This window comes from Trachypithecus francoisi, unplaced genomic scaffold (assembly GCF_009764315.1).
Source record: "Trachypithecus francoisi isolate TF-2019V2 unplaced genomic scaffold, Tfra_2.0 Lachesis_group5, whole genome shotgun sequence".
In the NCBI taxonomy this organism is placed as follows: domain Eukaryota; kingdom Metazoa; phylum Chordata; class Mammalia; order Primates; family Cercopithecidae; genus Trachypithecus; species Trachypithecus francoisi.
Window position 1 is genome coordinate 48975180 of NW_022681470.1, and position 22286 is coordinate 48997465.

Consider the following 22286-nt stretch of genomic DNA (forward strand, 5'->3'; position numbering starts at 1 on the left):
CAGTCTGCTCACCTTTGCCTCCTAAAGTGCTAGGATTACAGGCATGAGTTACTGTGCCTGGCCCAACACTATTAAATTAAATGCTTTCTACAATCTTTTTTAACCATAAAATTCTGATCTATTGTCTTATTTTGTTACAATATTTTAAGCCAATGTGATTAACATTACATAATCTTATGTCAGTTAAATGTGATTTACTTAACTCATGTAACAACAGTAAGAAAAATACTTTTTTAAGAACTGGGGAAAATATCTCCTAGTGTTTGATATAATACTTTGTCATAACACATTTTAACACACAGTCCACACACTTAAAAACTTTTTGAAAAGTTCCTGTAGGAAATGACAGTGTTTTTGAGTCTATTAAAGAACCATTCTAGTTGTGCAAACTTGAACGAGAAGTTGCACTGTGGTAATACTAGTCTTTATCTTGGAGACCAAGAGTCATTTTGCAAATTTGTGGTATCATTTCCCTAAACAACTTAGGACCAAACTGTACTTCATTTCCTCAGTTCTGCATTTCTGCAGAGGCAGAAAGAAACACAGCTCTTGTAAGAGTTGTGATAACTTTTTATTATACTATGTATATGTATGGAATAGCATTAACAAATGAACTAGAGAAGGATGTAATAAATTAGACATCTCTTCATTTTAGAGGGAAGATGGAAACAACATTGTTTTTCTTTTCTCAAATAAATATGTGTGAATCGAAAGAAAAAACTTTTTTCAAGTTAATACATGGTTCAGGAAAAGAAGAAACAAGCAAAGAAGCCAAAATCAGGTAAAATTATACAATTTTAAGTCAGCCTTATACTTTTAAAAGTATAATTGAGGTTGAAGATTCATTACCACTTGTTTTTGAACTATTGGGTGGAAAATATATTGATTGCATTGTTATAATTCGGGAAAAAACACCTTTTTATTTCTTAAGTGTAAACAACTAACTGTGAAATCTAGTGTTCTCATTAAAAAAAAAAAAAAAAAAAAAAAAAAAAGTGTAACAATTTTAGCCACACAGAGGAACTAGTACAATCTTTATTGAAATATAATCTCAAATACTTGATTGTCGGTGAACAAAAGGAGAAACATTTCCATATGTTAGCCTAATTCCTACACAAATACAATATTTAAGTGTGTAGGAGTGGGTTTGGGTAGGCGTGGGTATTTACCAATTACAAAATTTTCTGGTAGTCAGCAGGAGAGATTTTAACTGTCATCTACATTGTCCTGACACGAAGGCCTTTTTATTACAGAGCTAAGGAAAAAAGAAATAGACTAAGTCTTCTTGTGCAGAAACCTGAGTTTCATGAAGACACCTGCTCCAGTAGATCTGGGCACTTGGCCAAAGAAACAAGGTGAATAAATTTTCAGTATTTTGAGGAAGATTTTGCTGATTCTATCATTAAAGATTTAAGAAAAATGCAGTTAGGGATTTCTGTTTTATTCAAAATTACACAGTAGTTTAAGGAAAGTTAGAAATTTCATTTGAAGAGACTAGAAATATGTCATAAAATTAAACCACTTGAATTAAATCGCTTGCATTGAATAATCACATGAACACTTAAAGCTGCTCTTTTAAAATTATATACCTGTCAGTTTTAAATGATATATTTTACTCCTTATAACCTGATAAAATGCTCGTTAATTTAAGAGTTTTCACAATGCAATATTGTCATAGTAGGGAGCTATTCATTCCTTTTTCAGTAGTTTGAAAAAACTCTCATTATAGCAAGTAAAGCACAAATAATGTCTTTTAATACTTAACATTTATTTAATTCAAAAGGAAAATGCAAAAAATGTATAAACTAGTTTCATACAAATTCTTCCAAATTTGAGTATAATAAAAAAATCCAAGAAAATATATTCAATTTTCCACATTATCAGCATCTCTAGAATATTTCTTGTAGTAAAATATCTTATATTTCTTATCCCGTTGAAACTTTATTAGTCAAACTTCCTGTATCCGTTTAAAAAAAAAATTGCAGCCTAATGTGGTTACAACTTCAAGGAAATTGCAGTATAATCTTTTTTTTAACTGAAAGATACTGTCACTTTAGTTTTTTCTACTTGCTGAATTTAAACAGATAGTTGACCTGATTTCTTTATATTTGTTCTCTGTGCCTTTTAACCTAACAAAGGATTAATTTTTAATTAAAAAATAAAACAACCCACATATCCATGAGAAAAAAATTAATGTTATTTTAACACATTATTCAACAGACAAATTCTAAAACAAAATTGAACAATGTTTTAAAAGTTTCTAATGTAAATACAATTTTCATTATATTATCATAAGAGGAGAAACTGTGAAATAAAATTGAAAAGAGCAGTACAATAGCATATGTTAGAACAGATTCATAAACAGACTTTCTGCACACTCCATTATAAAACATTTTGTTTCTTGTACAGAGTCTCCCCTGAAGAGGCAGTGAAATGGGGTGAATCATTTGACAAACTGCTTTCCCATAGAGGTTAGTGGTACTTTCACCAAATGCTTTATTGCTTAATGGAAAATGACACAAACTGTGCATGTAATTATATGAAACAATAAGTCACAAAATTTTTGTCTGATTGTTAATTTTCAGTAATTCAATTTTCTGATCAACAGAAGTAACTAAATAACAGAAAATTCAAATGATGAAAAATTTTAAGGTTCTCTTTTTGTTTAGAATTATCTACTGTGGATGAAATATTAGTTATTTATACTGTAGCTAGTTTCAATTTTTAAATGTTTCTGATTTTTGAATGAAACCCTCGGTTTCATTAAATTCATGATTAACAAACTATTCATGTTAGTTTCATTGTTCAGGGATTAAAAATATAAAGTAATTCTTTGATGCACATTCAGGAAACCCACAAAAACATAGTTTTAAAAAATTTTATAAATTCTTCATTCTGTACTTCACATCAATTGTCTACTTTTAAAGCAAAATTTTGTAGAAATGTTGAGAATCGAGTGTGTATTTAAGGTGGAGCTTTGTCTATGAGATGGAGGGTGAGGACAAGCATCAAGTCCTCATTTGACTCTGGAACACTATGATAATATAGCCTGGCTTAGGAGGCAGGCCCCCTGGACTGTCACTCTTTAGGATCAATTTACATAAGGTAGCAAGTGAGTGAACTTTGTTATCTTTGTTCATTCTATGCTTTCTTTCAGATAAAAAGACTGAACTGAGCAGGTGATGTGGCTAGGCAATCACAGATTTATTATTCTCCACCCTGAACTTGTCAGAGTCTGCTAAAAAAAAAAGCAATGTTTTATCATTAACAAACATCCACCTCAAGCCCACAGCTTTTTTTTTTTTTTTTGCACCTTCAATTTGTCCAGTTTCTTACCTTAGTCTTTGTCTAAAATACAATCATTTCCCAGCTCTTCCAAGACCCTTCCAAGATGAGGTTAGCCAGACTACTTTAACTACTCCTTGTAGCATTGCCCGTGCATTTCACAATTTTAAGGGGTCTGCTGAAAAAAAGGATTCCTGTTGCCAGATCAGTTGGGAGTGGAATATTTGTAATTCAGCCTCAAATACTGTGCTCCATTTAATGTAACAACAACTTTTCTTTTCTGACATACTTTTTTTTGTTTTGTTTTGTTCGCTTCCTTAATTGTTCAACTCTTTATAAGGTCTTGGTGACCTTTTCATGTTCTCCTGAATTTAGTGATATAAAAATTCTTTATCAGTAGATGATACCCGAAAACTTTCCCTCTGCCAGTGAAAGCAGATATCTGCCTCTAACTTGTAATATTTATAAGTAGAGAAATCAAGGCTTAAACTTAGGTAAGGATGTAATCAATGAGAATGGAGAGTAGTGATAAGAAATTTTGAGCTGACAAAGTTTAACATTTATTCCTTGTATTTCACTCTAATGCTAGCTACTATCACTTCCTATTTTTGGGAAAAGTAACTTAAACAGCCTTCCTCAACTTCTGTATTCACTTGTCTTCATTTCCAGTATACAATTCCTTTGTTGGTGTTTTTTGTTTGTTTTGTTTTCTTTTTTGTTTTGTTGGTGTTTGTTTTGTTCTGTTTTTGTTTTTTGAGACAAGCGTCTTGCTCTGTAGCCTAGGCTGGAGTGCACTGGCATGATCTCGGCTCATTGCAACCTCCACCTCTTGGGTTCAAGGGATTCTCGTGCCTCAGCCTCTGCAGTACCTGGGATTACAGGCATGCGCCACCACACCTGGCTAACTTTTGTATTTTTAGCATGCTGGTCTCGAATACCTGACCTCAAGTGATCCACCCATCTAGGCCTCCTAAAGTGCTGGGATTATAGGTGTGAGCCATTGTGCCCAGCCCCCGTATACAATAATTTCTAAACTGTTGTTAAAATTCTTGCCAAATCCGTGTCAAACTTCCCCCGTACTCACTTTCTTGCTCCCACTGTCTTGGTTCAGTTTCAGATATGTTCTTTATAGATTAATTACAATAACTGGTGTAAAACTTGCTTCCATAATTCATGTTCCCAAAATGTGTTTATTTTAAAATCTCTTATATTCAACATTTTGGTACCACACTGCCCTTTAGACTCTTCATCAGTCAGAGATGGAGAAAACAAAACAAAACAACAAAAACAAATAGGACTGGGATTAATTCCTTTATAATGTAAGTATTTATTAGAAGGAAACATACGTCTTTTCATCTGTGGATACCTAAACTTAGCACATCCCCTGAAAAATAATATAACTGAATTTGTTTCTAGAAGTTAGTCCAGAATTCCAGTGAAATTTAAGTTTTAGGTTTCTCCTAAAACATAAATGGTTGTATAATCTTAGTTAAGCTTCTTAATCACTCTGACTTTTAGCTTCCTCGACTGCAAATGAAGATAACGTTTTTAGCTCCAACAGAAATAGATTCCTGTCAGGATTAAATGAGATGATGAATAAGAAGCCAATAAATTTTGGACACTACACAAATGCCAATGATAACTGCTATTATAAAAAATAATAATTACTAACCAGCTTAATAATCTTTTTTTCTGTTTCCAGTCTACTTACAATTGGATGACGATCAATTAGAGGGTTAAAATTTCAATTGACAATAACATATAGACAGGATTGTTTTCACTTAATAAATTGGTATATAATAATTTCATCATAGTTTCATTACTCATTCAAAGCATAGAAAGATTTAGCAGGGTAATTAGTCCTACAGAAAATCCTCATCTAGCATTCTGTAATCTTTCTTCTTTAAAAGTGGTAAAAAGCAAAAGGACAAAATCGAATCTGCTACTCTCTCTTTTCTCTACTGGTAATATTAAAGAGTGGCAAACTATCTGTAATTTAAATCAAGAAGAGATACATTTAAAGAAATCAACACTAACCCACTGGATATCACCACCTGTCATGATTACAACGCTAAATATAATCTATTGAATTCACAAAATTTATACTACTAGTATTATTTTACTCAATCTTTCCTAATCCAATTATTTTTTATTACAATGCTTATAATAATATTAAATTATAAAGCTTAAAATAATCACCTAAAACAAGTCTTTTGTTTGCAATTGTTAAATTCAGTTTTTTTCTATTTACTTGAGTCTAGGAGTGTGTGTGTGTGTGGTGTGTGTGTGTGTGTGTGTATTTAAAGAGAAAGATCCTATACACACAGACACTTCAAGAAAGACCTTGCTCTATCAAATTTTACAAAATTTCCTTTTATAAAATTTTATTTTATAAAATGCATACTTTTCTCAAATTCTGTATATCTATTAAAAGGAAACAAAATTTATTCAGTTTAGTCAAATGGGAAATGAAGTGATAAATCAAACCAAATACAATGGAAATTTGGGTGTTCAATTTGACAAAAACAGTTAATACTAGAACCATCATAAACTGATTATTAGCAGTTTTAGGAATGAAACCACAGGATAGATGATTTTTACATTAGATTTTAGAGGATTAATCAAAATTCACTAGCTGAACAAGGAGAGAAGGAGACCATCCACGCAGAGAATCAGTATAGAAATGGGGCGTAAAACAATGTAATTTAGTTAGGGAATTAAAACCAAAATAACTCTCTACTGAAAAATACAATTTGAAAAGGGATGGTGGCTTAGGGAGACAGACAGTATATCCATGAGACCAAAACAGAAAGGTCACTGATTTTTGCTCTATTCCACAAAAATCAAATGATTCAGGGAGGTGTTCTGATAATTCTATTTTATTCAAATTTTAGTCACATAGTTTAACTCTTTTAAAATTAAAAAAAAATGAATAAAGTAAAAACTTCAGTTAAAAAATATGCATCAGTGTTGGTTCATTGATTGCAACAAATGTCCCATACCAGTGTAAGATGTTAATAACAGGGGGAAATCGAATGGGGGGCGTATTACCTTCTTCTAAATCTGTACTACGTTCTGTACTACCTTCTGCAAAATATGTCTGTAAATCCAAATCTATTGTAGAATAAAATACTTTAGAAAATGATCTCAAGAATGTTATTTAGTAAATTTTAACACAATGAAGTCCATCAATAATTTAAATTCTGTTTCTTATTTGGTTTGATGGAGCTGTAAGTCTATATATATATATTTTTTTTGCTATTTATATTTATTGTCAAATTTGTCTGAAGTTTCAAAATGAATAATAAAAATTTGTAGTTTAATACTATATATATATATAAACCAGTAATTTCTAAGGGCTATTTAAATGTAAAAAGTAGTAATAAATCAAAAATGAAATATCAAACTGTATCTGTCATTCATAATCATAAATTTTTAATTTAGTTTTATCAGTCTTCTCACTGATTGGCTTTATAAAAGTTAATTTTATCAATTTGAACTTATGAAATCAATTGATGCCAGTAAAATATAGAGGTATACGATACACACATATGTGTTTTTATTTGTTTACATATATGTATATGGCTCTGTGTAAGGCACCCTTGAAAGTAAAATGACACTGCTGTATAATATATAACTTCTAAAATAACTCGCTAAATAGTTTTTAAAATATTATATAGAACTTGCAGTATATCATGTAGGCTTTAGAAGATCACTAAAAGTGATCAAATAGATGTATGCAATAATTCAGTTGTCAAAAGAAAAGGTAATTCCTGAGATAAAGGCAAGGAAACGCTTAGAGTACTAAGAGATTTTGACATGATCTGGAAAAGCAGTAAGTTTACTTTGAGGCAAAGAGTAATAAACACATTATATAATTAAGTTGGGAACAAACTTTGGAAGCCTTTGTTTGTTAAAAAGATAACTCTGATGGTTAGAAAGGTAAAATTCCATGCATGTAATATGGACTATCTACAAAGTTGTTATATAAAAGCTAAACTCAAAGTAAGGACCCTCTTAGGAAAAAAAAAACAAAATGAATAAACTTATTGACTTAATCAATGTGTATGTATGTTATAGAGTGACAAGATGAAGGAATAGGAAACAAAAAAGGATGAGCCAAAGATTTCTAGATTTCATTTTTATTGTAATAGGAAGATAATGATGCCTGTAATACATGCAAAACAGAGCAAAACAGAGGAGGATGAACGAGACTTGTAAAGAGAATAGAGTAGAGTTTGAACTTTTTTTTTTTTTTGAGAGAGAGTCTTGCTCTGTCGCCTAGGCTGGAGGGCGGTGGCACGATCTCGGCTCACTGCAAGCTCTGCCTCCCGAGTTCAGGCCATTCTCCTGCCTCAGCCTCCCGAGTAGCTGGGACTACAGGTGCCCACCACCACGCCACGCTAATTTTTTGTATTTTTATTAGAGATGGGGTTTCACCATGTTAGCCAGGATGGTCTCGATCTCCTGACCTCATGATCCGCCTGCCTCGGCCTCCCAAAGTGCTGGGATTACAGGCATGAGCCACCGCGCCTAGCCATTTTTTGTCAGCCATAAACCTTATCAAAAGTTTCGCAGGCTTTTGTAAGTGCACACCTAGAATATAGAAGGCTAACTTATGGAAAGATGTTCTAACCAGCTCACATTGTTGATAAGTGCTTATCTGAATGAAAATGTTATATCTCATGAGGGGAATTTCTATCAATTAGAAAATCTTTCCACTACCACATAACTGTTCCTCTTCCATGTGTACCCTTTAATCCAGTCATTGCTAAAAACTACAATAGTTTTAACCTTTTTTTTTTTTTTTTTGAGACAGAGTCTCGCTCTGTCGCCCAGGCTGGAGTGCGGTGGCGGTGGCGCGATCTCCACTCACTGCAAGCTCCGCCTCCCGGGTTCACGCCATTCTCCTGTCTCAGCCTCCCGTGTAGCTGGGACTACAGGCACCCGCCACCGCGCCCAGCTAATTTTTGTATTTTTAGTAGAGACAGGGTTTCACCGTGTTAGTCGGGATGGTCTCGATCTCCTGACCTCATGATCCGCCCGTCTCGGCCTCCCAAAGTGCTGGGATTACAGGCGTGAGCCACCCCGCCCGGCCAACCTTTTTATTAATAACTATTTATTTGAAATTTTTACACTCTGAATTGTGGTTCTAAGTAATTTCTGAAAATAATTTGTAACATGTAGGATGGAAGTAGAATATGTAAGTCATTGCACATCCTGGATTTAAAAATACAAACTGACTATACTTTGGAAAATACTTATTGCTAAGTTTGAGTAAAGACTGCAAGGAAATGTGTACTTCACTTTTGGAAAAGGAAATGAGTACTTTTTCTTATACTTTTTACCTTGTGGCTTTTCAAGTTACAGTTCCTAATTTTTGGTTACCAATTTTCTGCAAGATAAAGAATTCCACTGCTCTAAAAATTTAAATTTCTGACTCAAGCTAAACCATAACCAGCACTCAATTTTTTTTTTTTTTCCTTTGAGATTGAATCTCACCCTGTCACCCCAGGCTGAAGCACAATGATGCAATCTCAGGTTACGGCAACCTCTGCCTCCCGGGTTCAAGCTATTCTCCTGCCTCAACCTCCCGAATAGCTGGAATTACAGGCGCCCACCACCACACCCGGCTAATTTTTTGTATCTTTAGTAGAGTCGGAGTTTCACCATGTTGTCCAGGCTGGTCTCGAACTCCTGACCTCATGATCCGCCTGCCTTGACCTCCCAAAGTGCTGCAATTACAGGCGTGAGCCACCATGCCTGGCCAACAAGCACTCAACTTCTTATCTAAAGATTAAAAATAAATAAAATCCAGTCCAAATTATAACGGATCACATAAACCATTCATTATGGCAAAAGAAACCACATTCTATGGCAAATCAGACCTACAAAGCCTAATGTTACAGAAGAAACAATGCAACTTAGTACTTCGGATATTATACGGTACTTGGGTTTCCAACTTCAGATTTTCTTGACTTTTTGTTTCATTTGGTTTCTTGGCATCAGAAAAATACTCCAACAGATGCCAGAGTTTCAATTTAGAAACATGCAATTACAAGCATTTCATATTTGTATGACACATTGAGCCAGCTTCTTCCAGTGTGAATTCTAATCCCAGGTTCTATCAAGCACTTTTGGCAGCTGCATTCACCACTGCCGCCTTCTAAAGGACTGTTTAGTAAGTTACTGCCTCTGTATGAGAAATGGTTCCATTGTGAACTGACTTAATGCAGCTGCCCAAAGTAAGAGAAACAGGAAGTAACTAATGTGCTGGGATAATCTTGCACAGCATTGCACATTACTTTTTAAAATGTTATTTACCTAAAATGTTAATTAATAAACTTCTTTCTCATCCATCCTTTATTCATTTCTTGAATTCGTATTTTTCCTTTACTATTATATTCATATTATGCCAACAAAATCCATTTACTTTAGTTAATGCATCGTGAGCACTCAGAACATACATAGCGCTTTTCTTGGTACTAGTACGCTGACTTCACTTTGAATATCTGTATCAAGCACAAGACTAACCATGGTAACAAAGGGCTTTTGCATAATATCTCAGAGCACAGCAGATGGCACAGAGTCGACACTCATGCTTGTGAATTAGTGAAGGACCCTATTTGAAATAATGTTTATGTTATTTTCTGGAAGACTTCTATTTGAATTTTATGCAAGCTGATTTTCCTCTGCTACTTTGGACAGAATAAGTCACTCTTTTAATTGTCCTTCCTCAGTCCTTGGTTCATACATGCCTGTCTTGACCATTATCTCCATGTTCCTCAACAGTAGGGACTTTTTCTTAATGGCAGTTTACTTGTAAAGGTCCTGTAATTTTAAATAAGATGAACCTGGGTTCAAGAACTTGCACTATCTTTTACCATCTGTAAGATTTAATGCAAGTTAACTCTCTGAACGTCAACTTCTTCATCTATAAACATGAGTACAAGACTTACTCCATAGGGCTGATGTGAAAATTAAATGGAATTGTGCCAATAAAAAGCCTATAGCATGTGCTAAGACCTTAACGGACACTCAAAACTCCTAGCTTGTGTAAATACTGTTTAAATATATAACACAGTTCTCAGGTTCAGACTAAGTTTTTTTGTTTTGTTTTGTTTTGTTTTGTTTTGTTTTTAAATCAGTAATTAAAGGGTACGTTAAAAAGTTATTTTAATAAATAACAATTTCAGCTATCTGGCTTCTTGGCATTTTCTTTTAGCTGACAGTACAAAAAATTTATTATAATTCTGATTTGTTAATTATAGAAGTAATGTTCATATTCTTCTGAAATCATGAAGATTATTTAATAACTCACCTTAGGAATAATTTGATATTTAAAAACTGATCAATCCATATTTATGCTTAACATATGGCTAGAGTGCGATAGATTAAAATTGAAAACGTTTATGCCTTCACTGGGTCAGTGCAACTTTATAAGCCAAATAAAACATACTTTCTTTCCTCTTTGGAAATATGGCCTTGAAACAGGTTGTTCTTTCCTTGTAATGTAACTGGCATTTTATTGTGCAAACTTTGCTTTAATTTCCATTTGAATAGTGACTGAGGAACAAGGAAGGACAAGATAAAATGCCTCTTATTGTGAAATGGGGAAAGGCAGGACTCTATCATAAACAAACAGATCAATAACACCCAATGGTATGCTTTTTTAATATCAGCAGAGGGCACATTTCCATATGACTACTTTTTACTTTCTTTTTAATTAGGATTACCTGAAAATCTTCTTACAATTATTTTGCTATCCTGCTTCCAGTTATTTCTTAATATCCAGTCAAGAAATTCTCTTCAGAAATCTACTTTATAGCAACCCTCAAGCAAAGCATACTAAGATACTGACCCTGCAATAAGAAATAAGACATTTTAGAATTATATTTAGAAACTTAGAAAGAATCTGTTGGCTCTGAAGATAGTTATCAGATAAATTAAGAGAATGTTGTTTAGAATTAAGTCTAGTAAAAAATGGGTATTAACTTAGAAAAAGGACAAATACTTTAGCAACTTGAAAGATTAAGTAAGTATAGGTGGTAAATAGTTGGTTCCATTATCTTAAATATTTTTCAAGGGGAAAGTTCTCAAGAAGAATTTAAGTAGTTCTGGGAAGAGGCTAAGGCTAACTGCCTAAAGTTTAGTTCAGGCCAGTTAGTGCATAGATTATTGTTTTTTGTTGTGGCTTTCTTTTACATACTTAAACATTGCCCCATGTTTCAAATTATACTTCAATTACAATTTAGGGTTTGAAAGGCATGTGATATGGTTTGGTTGTGTGTCCTATCCAGATGTCATGCTGAAATGTGACCTCTGAAGCTGAAGGTGAGCCCAGTGGGAGGCATTTGGGTCACAGAGCAAATCCCTCATGAATGGCTTGTACTGTCTTTGCAGTAATAAGCAAGTTCTCATTCTTTCAATTAACATGTGAGCTGGTTGTTTACAAAAGCCTGCGACCTGCCTTTTTTCTCACTGCCTCATATATTGTGATACACTGGCTTCCCCTTTGCCTTCCTCCATGAGTAAAAGCTTCCTGAGGCCTCATCAGAAGCTGAGCTGATGCTGGTGCCATGTGTGTACAGCCTGCAGAACTATGAGCTAAATAAATCTATGTTCTTTATAAATTACTCAGCCGCAGGTATTCCTTTATAGCAATGCAAAATGAACTAACACAGCATGTCCGCATGTTTTGTCTTTGTCTCCTTATTTTATGCCAAGATCATTATAGAAGATGGGGGGGGGGGTGCGGAAATTAGGAAAAAAAAAAAAAAAGACAAGTAAAACCATAGACTAAGTAGTAAAACCATCCCTCCAGTTACATAATGGAAAAGAAATAAATTCTCAAGCTGCTGTCAATCAGCAGCCAAACAATACTTATTCAGCTTATTTCCTAAAGTCATCAGTCTAAGGCTCCAGGTTTACTTGAAGTCTTGAGAAGATATTGCAATTTCGTTTTCAAAAATTAAGGGAATATAGTCTTGGACAATTCATGGCACAAACTGTTTTTATACAAGTCCAAGTTCTCAAATGCAGATGGTGAAAGGAATTATGGGAAGGAAAATCAAATAGGAACGTTCTAAGGAACAATAATCCCTATGGGTGCTTATGTGCTTATTAATAAGCCACAGTACAACCAGCAAATCTGACATCCTGTTGTTCACTTTGGCAATTATTTTGTAGCTAGACCATTAACTTTACTCTGAAAACCTATATATTTCTAGGTATTCAAAGGAAATGTACAATGTATCAGAATGCCTCAAAAAACCATTGTTCCTTTATATTTCCCTTTTACAGTCTGAGAAAAGCATATCACTCAGGGTGAGAAATCCATCTTGAAAAGAATACACTAACTGAGCTAGAGAAAGAAGAGCAACTTGATCACTCTTGCTTCTCAGTGGTCAGAGTTTGCTGACTCATTCAGGAATCACTTAGCAGTAAGACCTTCATCGGAGAGTTGTGTTTCACTAGAAATTATCTTACTAGCATCTCACGAATGCAGACAAGTTCTGTAAGTTGCTTGTCAGTTTTACAATGCTTTGTCAAATTCTTTTTGAGCCCAACCTTCCCTTGTCTCTCTAGTTTCTTAAATAACATGTAACTACTAACATCTGTTGCTCATGGTCAATTTACTGAGGAAAAGAAATGGATCTCCCTTTGTCCAGTTGAAAACATCCCAATGAAGAAACCATGGTGCAGAAGAGACCTATGTCATCCTTTTCTCGTGGTAGTGGCTGGAATCATTCCACACTATAAAGCTTAGGGATTTCTATAGGTTGTCATGTCTTTGTCTAACTACTGATTTCCTAAACAGTAAGTTCCTGGAACTCTCATACATGAAAAAGATTGCTTACAACATTAAAAAATGATGCTTCATGACAAAGAAGACAAAGTCTATATAAAGGAGGAATAAATGGTGATGCAAAAAGAATAATGTGAGGATTGTAGTGGTTTCCTGTTGCTGCTGTATCAACTTACCACAACTACAGTGATTAAAACAACACAATTTTATTATCTTATAGTTGTGTAAGAAGTCCAGTATGGATTTGATCAAAATAAATCAAGATGTCAGCAGGCTGTTCTTTTTTTAAAGGGTTTAAGGAAGAATCCCGTTTCTGCTCATTTGGATTGTTGGCAGAATTAAGCTGTTTGCAGTTATAGACCAGCTACTTCCTTCCCTTGCTGGCTGCAGACAGAGGATCATTCCCACTGCTTTGGATCCTTTGTTTGTCCCCTGACCCCAAATCTCAGGTTGAAATTTGATCTTCAGTGTGGTGATGTTGGAAGGGGGCACCTAGGGGACTTGTCTCTATCATGAGAGAAGTTCCCCCAGGACTGGCTTGGTGCAGTTTCAGCAATAGTGAGTTTTCACTCTTGAAAGATTGGATTAGTTCTCAGGGAAATGGATTCATTCCCTCAAGAGTAGGTTGTTATGAAGCCAGGATGCCCCTTGGGTTTGATCCCTGTCTGCACATGCCCACTTCTTCTTTGGTCTTCACCATGTTTTGACTCAAAATCCTCTCCAGAAGCCAAGAATATGCCTGCAGGCTTCTTATACCACCTGCAGAACTATGAGTAAAATAAACCTTTGCTCTATATAAACTACCCGGCCTCAGGTATTCCTTTATAGCAACACAAAACAGACTGAGACCCACCTTCTAGAACATATTACATTTCCTGGGTCATGACTATCTTCTTCATACTCAAAGCCAGCAGCAGAGTCAGGTCCTTCTTAGGTCACATCTCTCTGATCTACTCTTTTGCCTCTTCTACTTTTAAGGACTCATGTGATTAGATTGGATCTACACTGATAATCTCCCCCATCTCAAGGTCCTGCATTATATTCAGTTCCTTTTTTTCACACAGGTCCTGGAGATTAGGGCATGAACAACTTTGGAGGGTTATTTCTCAGCCTACCAAAGGAGACAATGCTGTCCTGAGAAAAATATGCACACACACACACGTATGAAATCTGGGGCAACTGAACTTATCTGAATCTCAGTTTTCTCATCTAAGAAAATGAAAATAAGACATATTCCATGTATCTGTTATAAAAATTAAATGAGGTAATATATATAAATAACAACCTTCAAAACCTCTAAACATGTTATAAATGTAAAACCTCTTAGTTATTACCATAATTCTACCAATAGAAATGTATTCTTCTTGTTTCATTTTATATGGAACTTTTTATATTAGTAATAGTCATTGACCACAAGGAATAGTTCTAGAGAGCTGTAAACATTAAAAAAAAAAAATGTGGCAATCTAAGTTAAAATAAGTTGAACAGACAAAGCTACATTTATTTCAACTTTTTTCAGCCATAATGCCAGAATATTTGCACCTTCTTTATAAATAGCTGGATTTTTAAAAAATATACTTGGTATAGAATCTTTGCAGCTATAGTCATCAGAGATGCTGTGTAACTTTCTTCTTTTCTTAGTTTTTACTTATTTTTTTATGGGGGAGAGTGTCAAGTTTTGGTATTAGAGTTATCCTCATCTCATAAAATGGAAAGTGTTCATCCCCTCTCAATTTTCTTGAAGCAAGTGTGTAAGATTAAAATACATTTTTTTTTTCTTAAATGTTTGATGGAATTTACTAAATTTGGTCCCAGGTATTTTGTGGGGGGGGAGAGAAATGTTTTATCACAAAATCTATTAATTGAATTAGGGCTACCAGATCTTCCACTTCTTCAAGTATCAGTTTGGGTATAGCTTTATTGTTTTTTTAAACAATTTCCTTATGTCATATAAATTATATTTACTGGCATTAAGTCTCATAATATTCATTTATTTGTTATATATGTAAGATCTATACTAATATTTAAGGTTTGCTTCCTAATGTGAAAGACTCTTCCTGGGGATTCTATTTTATTAATGTTTTTCAGAACCAACTTTGGCTTTGTTAATCTCCTCTATAGTTTTCCTATTACATATATTTTTCCTCTTGTTTTCATTTTTACTTTTTTCTTCTATTGACTGTGTATTTAATTTGCTCTTCTTTTCAAGTTTCTTAAGGTGGAAACTAGATCTTAATTTGTATACCCTTCTTGTTTTTTTTTCTTTTCTTTTTTTTTTTAACTAGACCACCATTTTGTGTAATAAAATTCTCTCTGACCACTGTTTAAGCTGCATCTCACAAATTTTTGATCTGCTGTACTTTCACTATAATTCAAGTATAAATATTTTCCTAATTTTCCTTGTGATTTCTTTAAGATGTAGGTTATTGTGTTTATTACATATGTATCACAAACACACTGGTTATTGTGTGCTTATTTTCAAATGTTTATTTTTGTTTTGTTTTTATCTATGTTATTAGTGTCAGTTATTAATTCAAACCCCTTGTGGGCAAAGGACATATCTATAAGGTGTCAAGTTTTCTGAAATTTATTTAGGCTCATATTATGAGTCTAACACAGAGTCTATCTGGGATAATATTCCTTGTGCATTTGAAAAGATGTGTTTGGTAGATCATTTTGTAATTTTCAATTCAGTCGAATTAATGATGTTTAAGTTGTATATATTGTCACTGATATTCTCTCTCCTTTTTTCTATGAATTAATGAGTAAGCAGAATTAAAATCTATATCTAAATTGTGAATTTTTCTACTTCTCTTAGTTCTATTAGCTTGCTTCATGTATTTTGAAGCGCTAAATTAAGTTCATATATGTTCAGGATTGTTATGTACTAGTAATAATTGGTCACTTTAAAATTACAAAATAGAAATACTCTTTATTTTGAAGTTACTTTTTCAAGCCATATGAAGATTTTTTATTCAGATTTATTATGCTTAACCTCTGCACTGCGTAACATTTTTATCCATTTTCTTCATCTTCCTGATATTTTTCATTTAATATGTCTCTTATTGCCAACATGTAGTCTGTTTTTACTTTTTAACCCAGTCAGATAATCTCTAACTTTTAATTGGAATGTTTAGCTCATTTAAATGTTATCTCATCATTGATATATATGGGATTGGATTTAATATCTTACATTTATTTTCTATTTGTTTCTTCATTTTGTTATTGTTCTTTTTCTTTTCCTCCTTTCCTACCTTATTTAGATTAAGTAAATCTATCTTCTATCCAACTGCCTGCTAGCATACTCATCCCTTCTGCAGTCTTTAATCTGTTGCCATGACCATCCAATATTTTTTTATTTTAAATACTTTACATTTTATTTCCTGAATTTCAACTTGATTATTTTTTATAGTTTAAATTTTGTCTTAGGTCTTTTTTAACCTTTGTGTTTTTCAAAACATTTATATGAGCTTTCTTAAAGTTTTTGTCTGCTATTTCCAACATTTTAGATACCTCATGATCAGTTTTTATTGATATTTTATCAACAAACAAAATATTGATAATGAGTCGTGAAAATCTTACATGACTAATTTTTTTTTTTTTTTTTTTGCATGTGAGCATAGAGGAAGACATAGTAGTCTAAATTATGTGGTCTTCCCTTAAAGAGTATTGAATCATTTTTCTGGAAGTGAATTAAATCACTGTTGTATCCTCTTGATTTTTTTCTGATTAAGGCTGGTGTCTCTCAGAATTGTCTTAGCATGAGGACAAGACCTTTCTTAGTAGTAGGACAAGACATAGTATTTATACCAGAAACATGACCTTTCTTTGGTATCTCTTCTATGGCTGAGCCAGAAATCCAAAGTCATCCAGACCTATCAAAACTCTCCTATCTGCATTTGCCTCAGTCCCATAGCATCTATCCTCTTCTAGACTTCACAAAATTTGCCCTACTCATGTGCAGCTTAACCCTCAGTCAAGACTCTGCAGGAAAACTGCATGCAGGCTTCTGAGTCCCTTTATAAAGCAGATTCACTGTGCACTGGTTACCAATTAAGCCCCCTATATCTTGGGCTACAATTTTTGATTACTTGCACAAATCCACTATGATAGAATACTGATACAACTAGTTGGGCAAAGCAACTTTAGTACTTGCAAATAGGCAGCAAGGGATAATAGAAGCCTAGTATTCATAATGAGCTGCTCCCTCAACACTCAGAAAAGCTGTTAAGAGTGAATTAAATCTTGTCTATGATGTTCCAATTGCACTGCAGCTGAGGGATCCCAGAAAGCAGCCTGTCCTGGTTTTTATGTCTGAGGGAATACAGGTATCCCAGGACTAAAGTGTTAAAGAAGATCCTATTTTGGGGTAGCAAAGGAACAGAGCAGGGTTATTCTGGTCAGTTTCTTCTTATCTCAGGATGTTGCATTGTCAGCGCATTGTACATTTATTTTTGAGAACTACAAGTGACAAAAAAGAGAGAACAAGTTGGTACAAGGTCACTTAAACTGTCAAACTGTCCCACACCCTTCTGCATGTCTCCTTTTTTCAGTAGCCTGACCCACAAATTCCAAACACATCATAATGCCCAAACTTGTATCTCTGCCTCCTCAATTCAGCAAGATTTCGTAGTTTGTTTAGCCTCCGTCTTCATGCATTCCAGTCTTAAAAATGCCCCCAGGTAGAAAGCCAGAACAAACCTAGCACTCACTTTATGTGTTTTTCTTCTCACCTGTTGCCAGTTGTATTCTGCTTGAAAACTACTGCCTCAATATTTTTTCTAGTTTTATAGTTATTTGTGGTAGGAGGACAAGCCTGGTTCCCATTACTTTGTAATGACTCTCCTCTTCTTAATAGTGTAATACTAATATGTTTTTCTATTTAAGGTAGGGCTCTATAGATTAAATATCAAATCAAGGGCTTTGTCCACTTCTGGTACCTAGACCAGTGTCTGGAACATAGCATGTGATCAATATTGTTTCGATTAACTAATGAGTTATTCAGTGGGGAGTTCAAGATCCAAACAAACAAATTTAATAAAGTAGTTGAACAAAATAAGGAATACATTATAAGATATGTTTGAATAACTCATAGTGATATCCAACAGAGAGCAGTGTACCTCCAGAAATGTTTGTCAGCTTGTCCAAAGTCATATAGACTGGCATTTACCACAAACTCCGGCTTCACAAGTTCTCAAAATTGATGCCGTCACCTTGTTGGCATGCCAGGAAGGACCCAACTCTCAGTGGAAGGCTCACATTGGCAAAACTCATAAGGTTGAATTCCAAACTAATAATATAGATTCAGAAATAAAACTGTCACTGATAGCCATTTCTCTACCTTTTCATATGACCAAAGAAGCAGCCAAAGTGTATTAAAAATTTTGCTTGCCAAGCATGAAACTAGAATATTAATTGTTTAATATCATCAAGCTAAGAATTAACATTTTTAACAAACTGGTATATTTTTAATTACATATTTTTGTCCATATTAACAATAGGACAAAATTTTGTGGATTTTTGTTTTATTTTTTGCTTTATGTTACTAGCTCTGATTGTCCATATCTCTTGTAAATATGATAGGTCTGATATTTCATTTAGTACACAAAATATTTCCTAGAACTGTTACATATTTTTAAATATAATTCTGCATTTTTATCATTAATTCAATTATTTGTTGATAATTTATTTTAGTATTATTAAATAATTATTGAGTTATTTCTCATGTTGGGTACTGGAAATCTGGTGACAAGGGTCACCAAATTAGGCAAGGGTCTTCATCTTATGTATGTTACAGTGTAGCCTGGAAAACAAACATTAACAGGCAACTGCAGTACAATATTTTAAGTTTACTCAGCACAGTAAAAGGCCATATATGAAGGACTCCCAACTCATTCTTTAGAGATTGGTAAAGTCTTTCCGGACAAGATGAAATGTAATTTCAACCTCAATGAATATAAGCTGTATGGATTAGATTTATAAAATTGCTTTATGGATTTAGAATAGGAAGGGAAAAGTATTCTCAACAGGAGCTAAAACTAAGAGATTCAGGAACACGGCACATGAATGGAACTATACATGTTTCTCTGTGAGTGGAGCTTAAATCAGTGTAAAAACATGGTAGGAAGAGATGAACGCTATTGCGACAGTTTAAACGGTGAAGAATCATAATAAAATTTGTACTGCAGAAAGATATTGCTGACTAGAATGTGGATAATACACTTGGAGGTTGGAGGAAGAGACAAGGAAAACCTAAATTCAGGGTCACCAGTTAGGAGGTTTTTATAATAATTTGTGTGAGAGACAGTTCCCGTCTAAATAAAAGTAATTACAGATCGCACAAAAATAAAAAGACAGACATAGGATATATGAAAGGGGAAATTTTACAAGATTTGATTATCAGCTATGTGTGAGATAAGAGGAAAATTAAATATCCTTGAGAATAAATGCCAGGGTTCCTGTTTATATCCCTGAGTGGATAGAGTCATTAAATGGGAAATGTATGCAGGGAAGGTTTGGGGTAAAGATGATAAATGCACCATTCATATGACTAATTCAATGGTCAGTTCAATGATGTTTCTCACATGTTGGTTGATATAAACTTGGAGCTCAGGAAAAAGAGGCTTGAGATAAGTTCTAAGAATCATCTGCATATTGATTGTATTTGGGTATTGAAGTAATTTTTCAGGAAATGAGTTTAAGAGAGAGCTGAAGGATAAACTGAGAAGGATTTGGGGATGCAATAGTCAGAGGTGTAATAGGAAACTCTGGAGTTTAGCTGCCATTGAAGAGAATTACAGGCAATTCTCTACCGTGCCTGCTGTTGTGGAGAGATGAAATAACATATGGACTGGAAACAAAATGTTCACTAACTATAACATTAAGTCAATTTGGCAAAAATAATTTGAGTAAAGTGTTGAATAGAAACCACATTTTTGTGTGTTGGAAAGTAAATGAGATAGAGGGGATTAAGGGACGAAGTGTAGAAAACTTAATCAAAGATTTTATATTTGTAAGGAGAAAAGATATGTTAGTAGCTAGAGGAATATTTGAAGTTAAGATTTTTTTTAAAAATTTCCTGTAAGAAGATTAAAATATTTTAATGATATCAACATGTAAAAGAAAAACTTTATTGTTTTTCAGAATTGTTCTAATACCTCATTTTGTCTGTAGGTGTTAACAATATGCACAAAGTACAGTCGGATGTCAGAAAACAGGAGTTCAGGAAAATGTCAAGAGAGAAGATTGGCAAATAGGGAAGATAAAGGAAAGAAGAAGGAAAAGGAGAATGTAAAGGACAGAATTTTAGCAAACAGCACATTTAATGGGGAACAGAGGGAGTTAAACCTAAACAGACAACACATAAAGAAACGATCACACAGTATGAACTAGGAGATATGGCATCCTACAAACCTATGTGGAAGAGTATTTGAAAAAGGAGGGGGTCAGTACTATCAGATGCTACCAAGTGGGAAGTCCAGATGGGACTCATGATATTTCCTTATGCAATAACTTACATAAGCAGAGCAGAAAGAGAAATGGGCTATAACTAGAGAGTGAGAGTGAATCTAAAGAAAGATTGCTAAAACTCATTTAAATCCAACTCAAATGTGATTTATTCTGAGAAAGTTTATCTGAAAAATCCATTAGGAACATATTTCCCTTCCCTCAACATTTCTATGGTGCAGCTACCATACACCCAAGCAATTTCACTCCTTGGAATTTATTCCAGATAAATAAAGACTTGTGTACATTTTTAAAAACTATACATAAATGTTTATAGCAGATTTATTTGTAATAACTAAAAAAAAAAAAAATAACCCATGTTTCCTTCAATGGCAGAATGGTTAAACATATGATAGTATATTCACATCATGGAATATAATACAGCAACAAAGAGAAACAGGCCGTTGATACATCCATCAACCTGAATAAATCTCCAGAGAATCATGCTGTGTGGAAAATATAAACATCTAAAACAACATATACTATATGATTTAATTTATATAACATCCTTGAGTTGACAAAATTATAGCAATGGAGACCAGATTCGTGGTTCCCTGGGGTTAAAAAGAATTATATGTGGGGAGATGTAAGGGTGGCTGTAAAAGGGCAACATGAGTTATACTTGTAACTTTCTGTATCTTGATTATATTAATTAATGTCACTATCCTAGCTGTGATATTTCACTGTAGTTTTCCAAGTTGTTACATTGGTGAAAACTGGATAAAGAATACATGGGGTCTCTCTCATTACTTCCTACGAATCCATGTAAATCTACAATTTTCTCAAAATAAAAACGTTTAACTTTTAAAAGGCTTAAAAGTAAGTAGAGTGTTAAAAAGGATAGTTGAAAGAGCCCTAGTTTTGAAGTCACATTGTCTTAGGGTTGAATCCAAAGTCTGCCACTTTTTTAGTTATGTAAATGTCATATTCGTGAGCCTTAAATAAAAATTATCAAGATCACCATCATCATCACAGCCACCATTAGAGCCCTTATGGAGTTCTTAATATGTCCCACTTACTGTTTCAAACACCTCGTGTGTTTTAACACATTTAATTTTCTCAACAGCCCTATCAGGTGGGGATCATTATTATCTTAATGTTAAATATTGAAAAACTAAGACACAGAAAGAAAACGTAATACGCTAAAGGCCACAGAGTAACTAAATGAACACTAATTTGAGCTCAGACTGTCTTCCACAAGACTTGATACCTGCCCCTAACACTTATGGGGCAAGATAAAATGTGAAAAAGAGGTCCCATGCTATATGTCTAAATGTTTATGAGCTATGGAAACTAATAACTTTAAAATAAATATATATGTTATCCTTCTGCTTTAACAAATATACTTTGTAAGCCACTTGGAAGATTATATTTGAATTTAAAATTTTCAGACACTTAACAATTCCACTCTATAAACATGACCTAGCACCTTTTTCTTTTCCTCCATGGTTTGGTTTCACACTGTGAGCAGCCCTTTGCACATTTGAGTACACACTCCAGCCTGCAAATTGAAGCCTTGTTCATAGTCAGGTCTAAGGGTATACCTACCAGTGAGTCAGCGTGTTTTTGGTAGATGGACTTGGAGAAAAGACTGTGTAAATGCTGGAAGCATAGAGCTTTTAGTCAGGGAGTCTCAAGATCCTGAAATTCAAAGGCATGGTGTAGCAGTAGGTAGGATCCGTTCCAA

General features: G+C 33.9%; 1 protein-coding gene across 2 annotated transcripts in view; it reads left to right on the top strand.

Moving 5' to 3' along the window:
* The first annotated feature begins 465 nt into the window (after window positions 1-465).
* Window positions 466-22286, top strand: part of RGS18 (regulator of G protein signaling 18) — a 28798-nt gene continuing 6977 nt past the window's right edge. The window contains exons 1-3 of one of the 2 annotated variants that reach the window (XM_033200625.1): window positions 466-781; window positions 1254-1355; window positions 2410-2471. In XM_033200625.1, coding sequence (XP_033056516.1) covers window positions 663-781; window positions 1254-1355; window positions 2410-2471 — 283 coding nt within the window. In that variant the 5' untranslated portion in view covers window positions 466-662. The remainder of the gene's footprint in view (window positions 782-1253; window positions 1356-2409; window positions 2472-22286) is intronic. The other variant, XM_033200626.1, reaches the window with a different exon arrangement.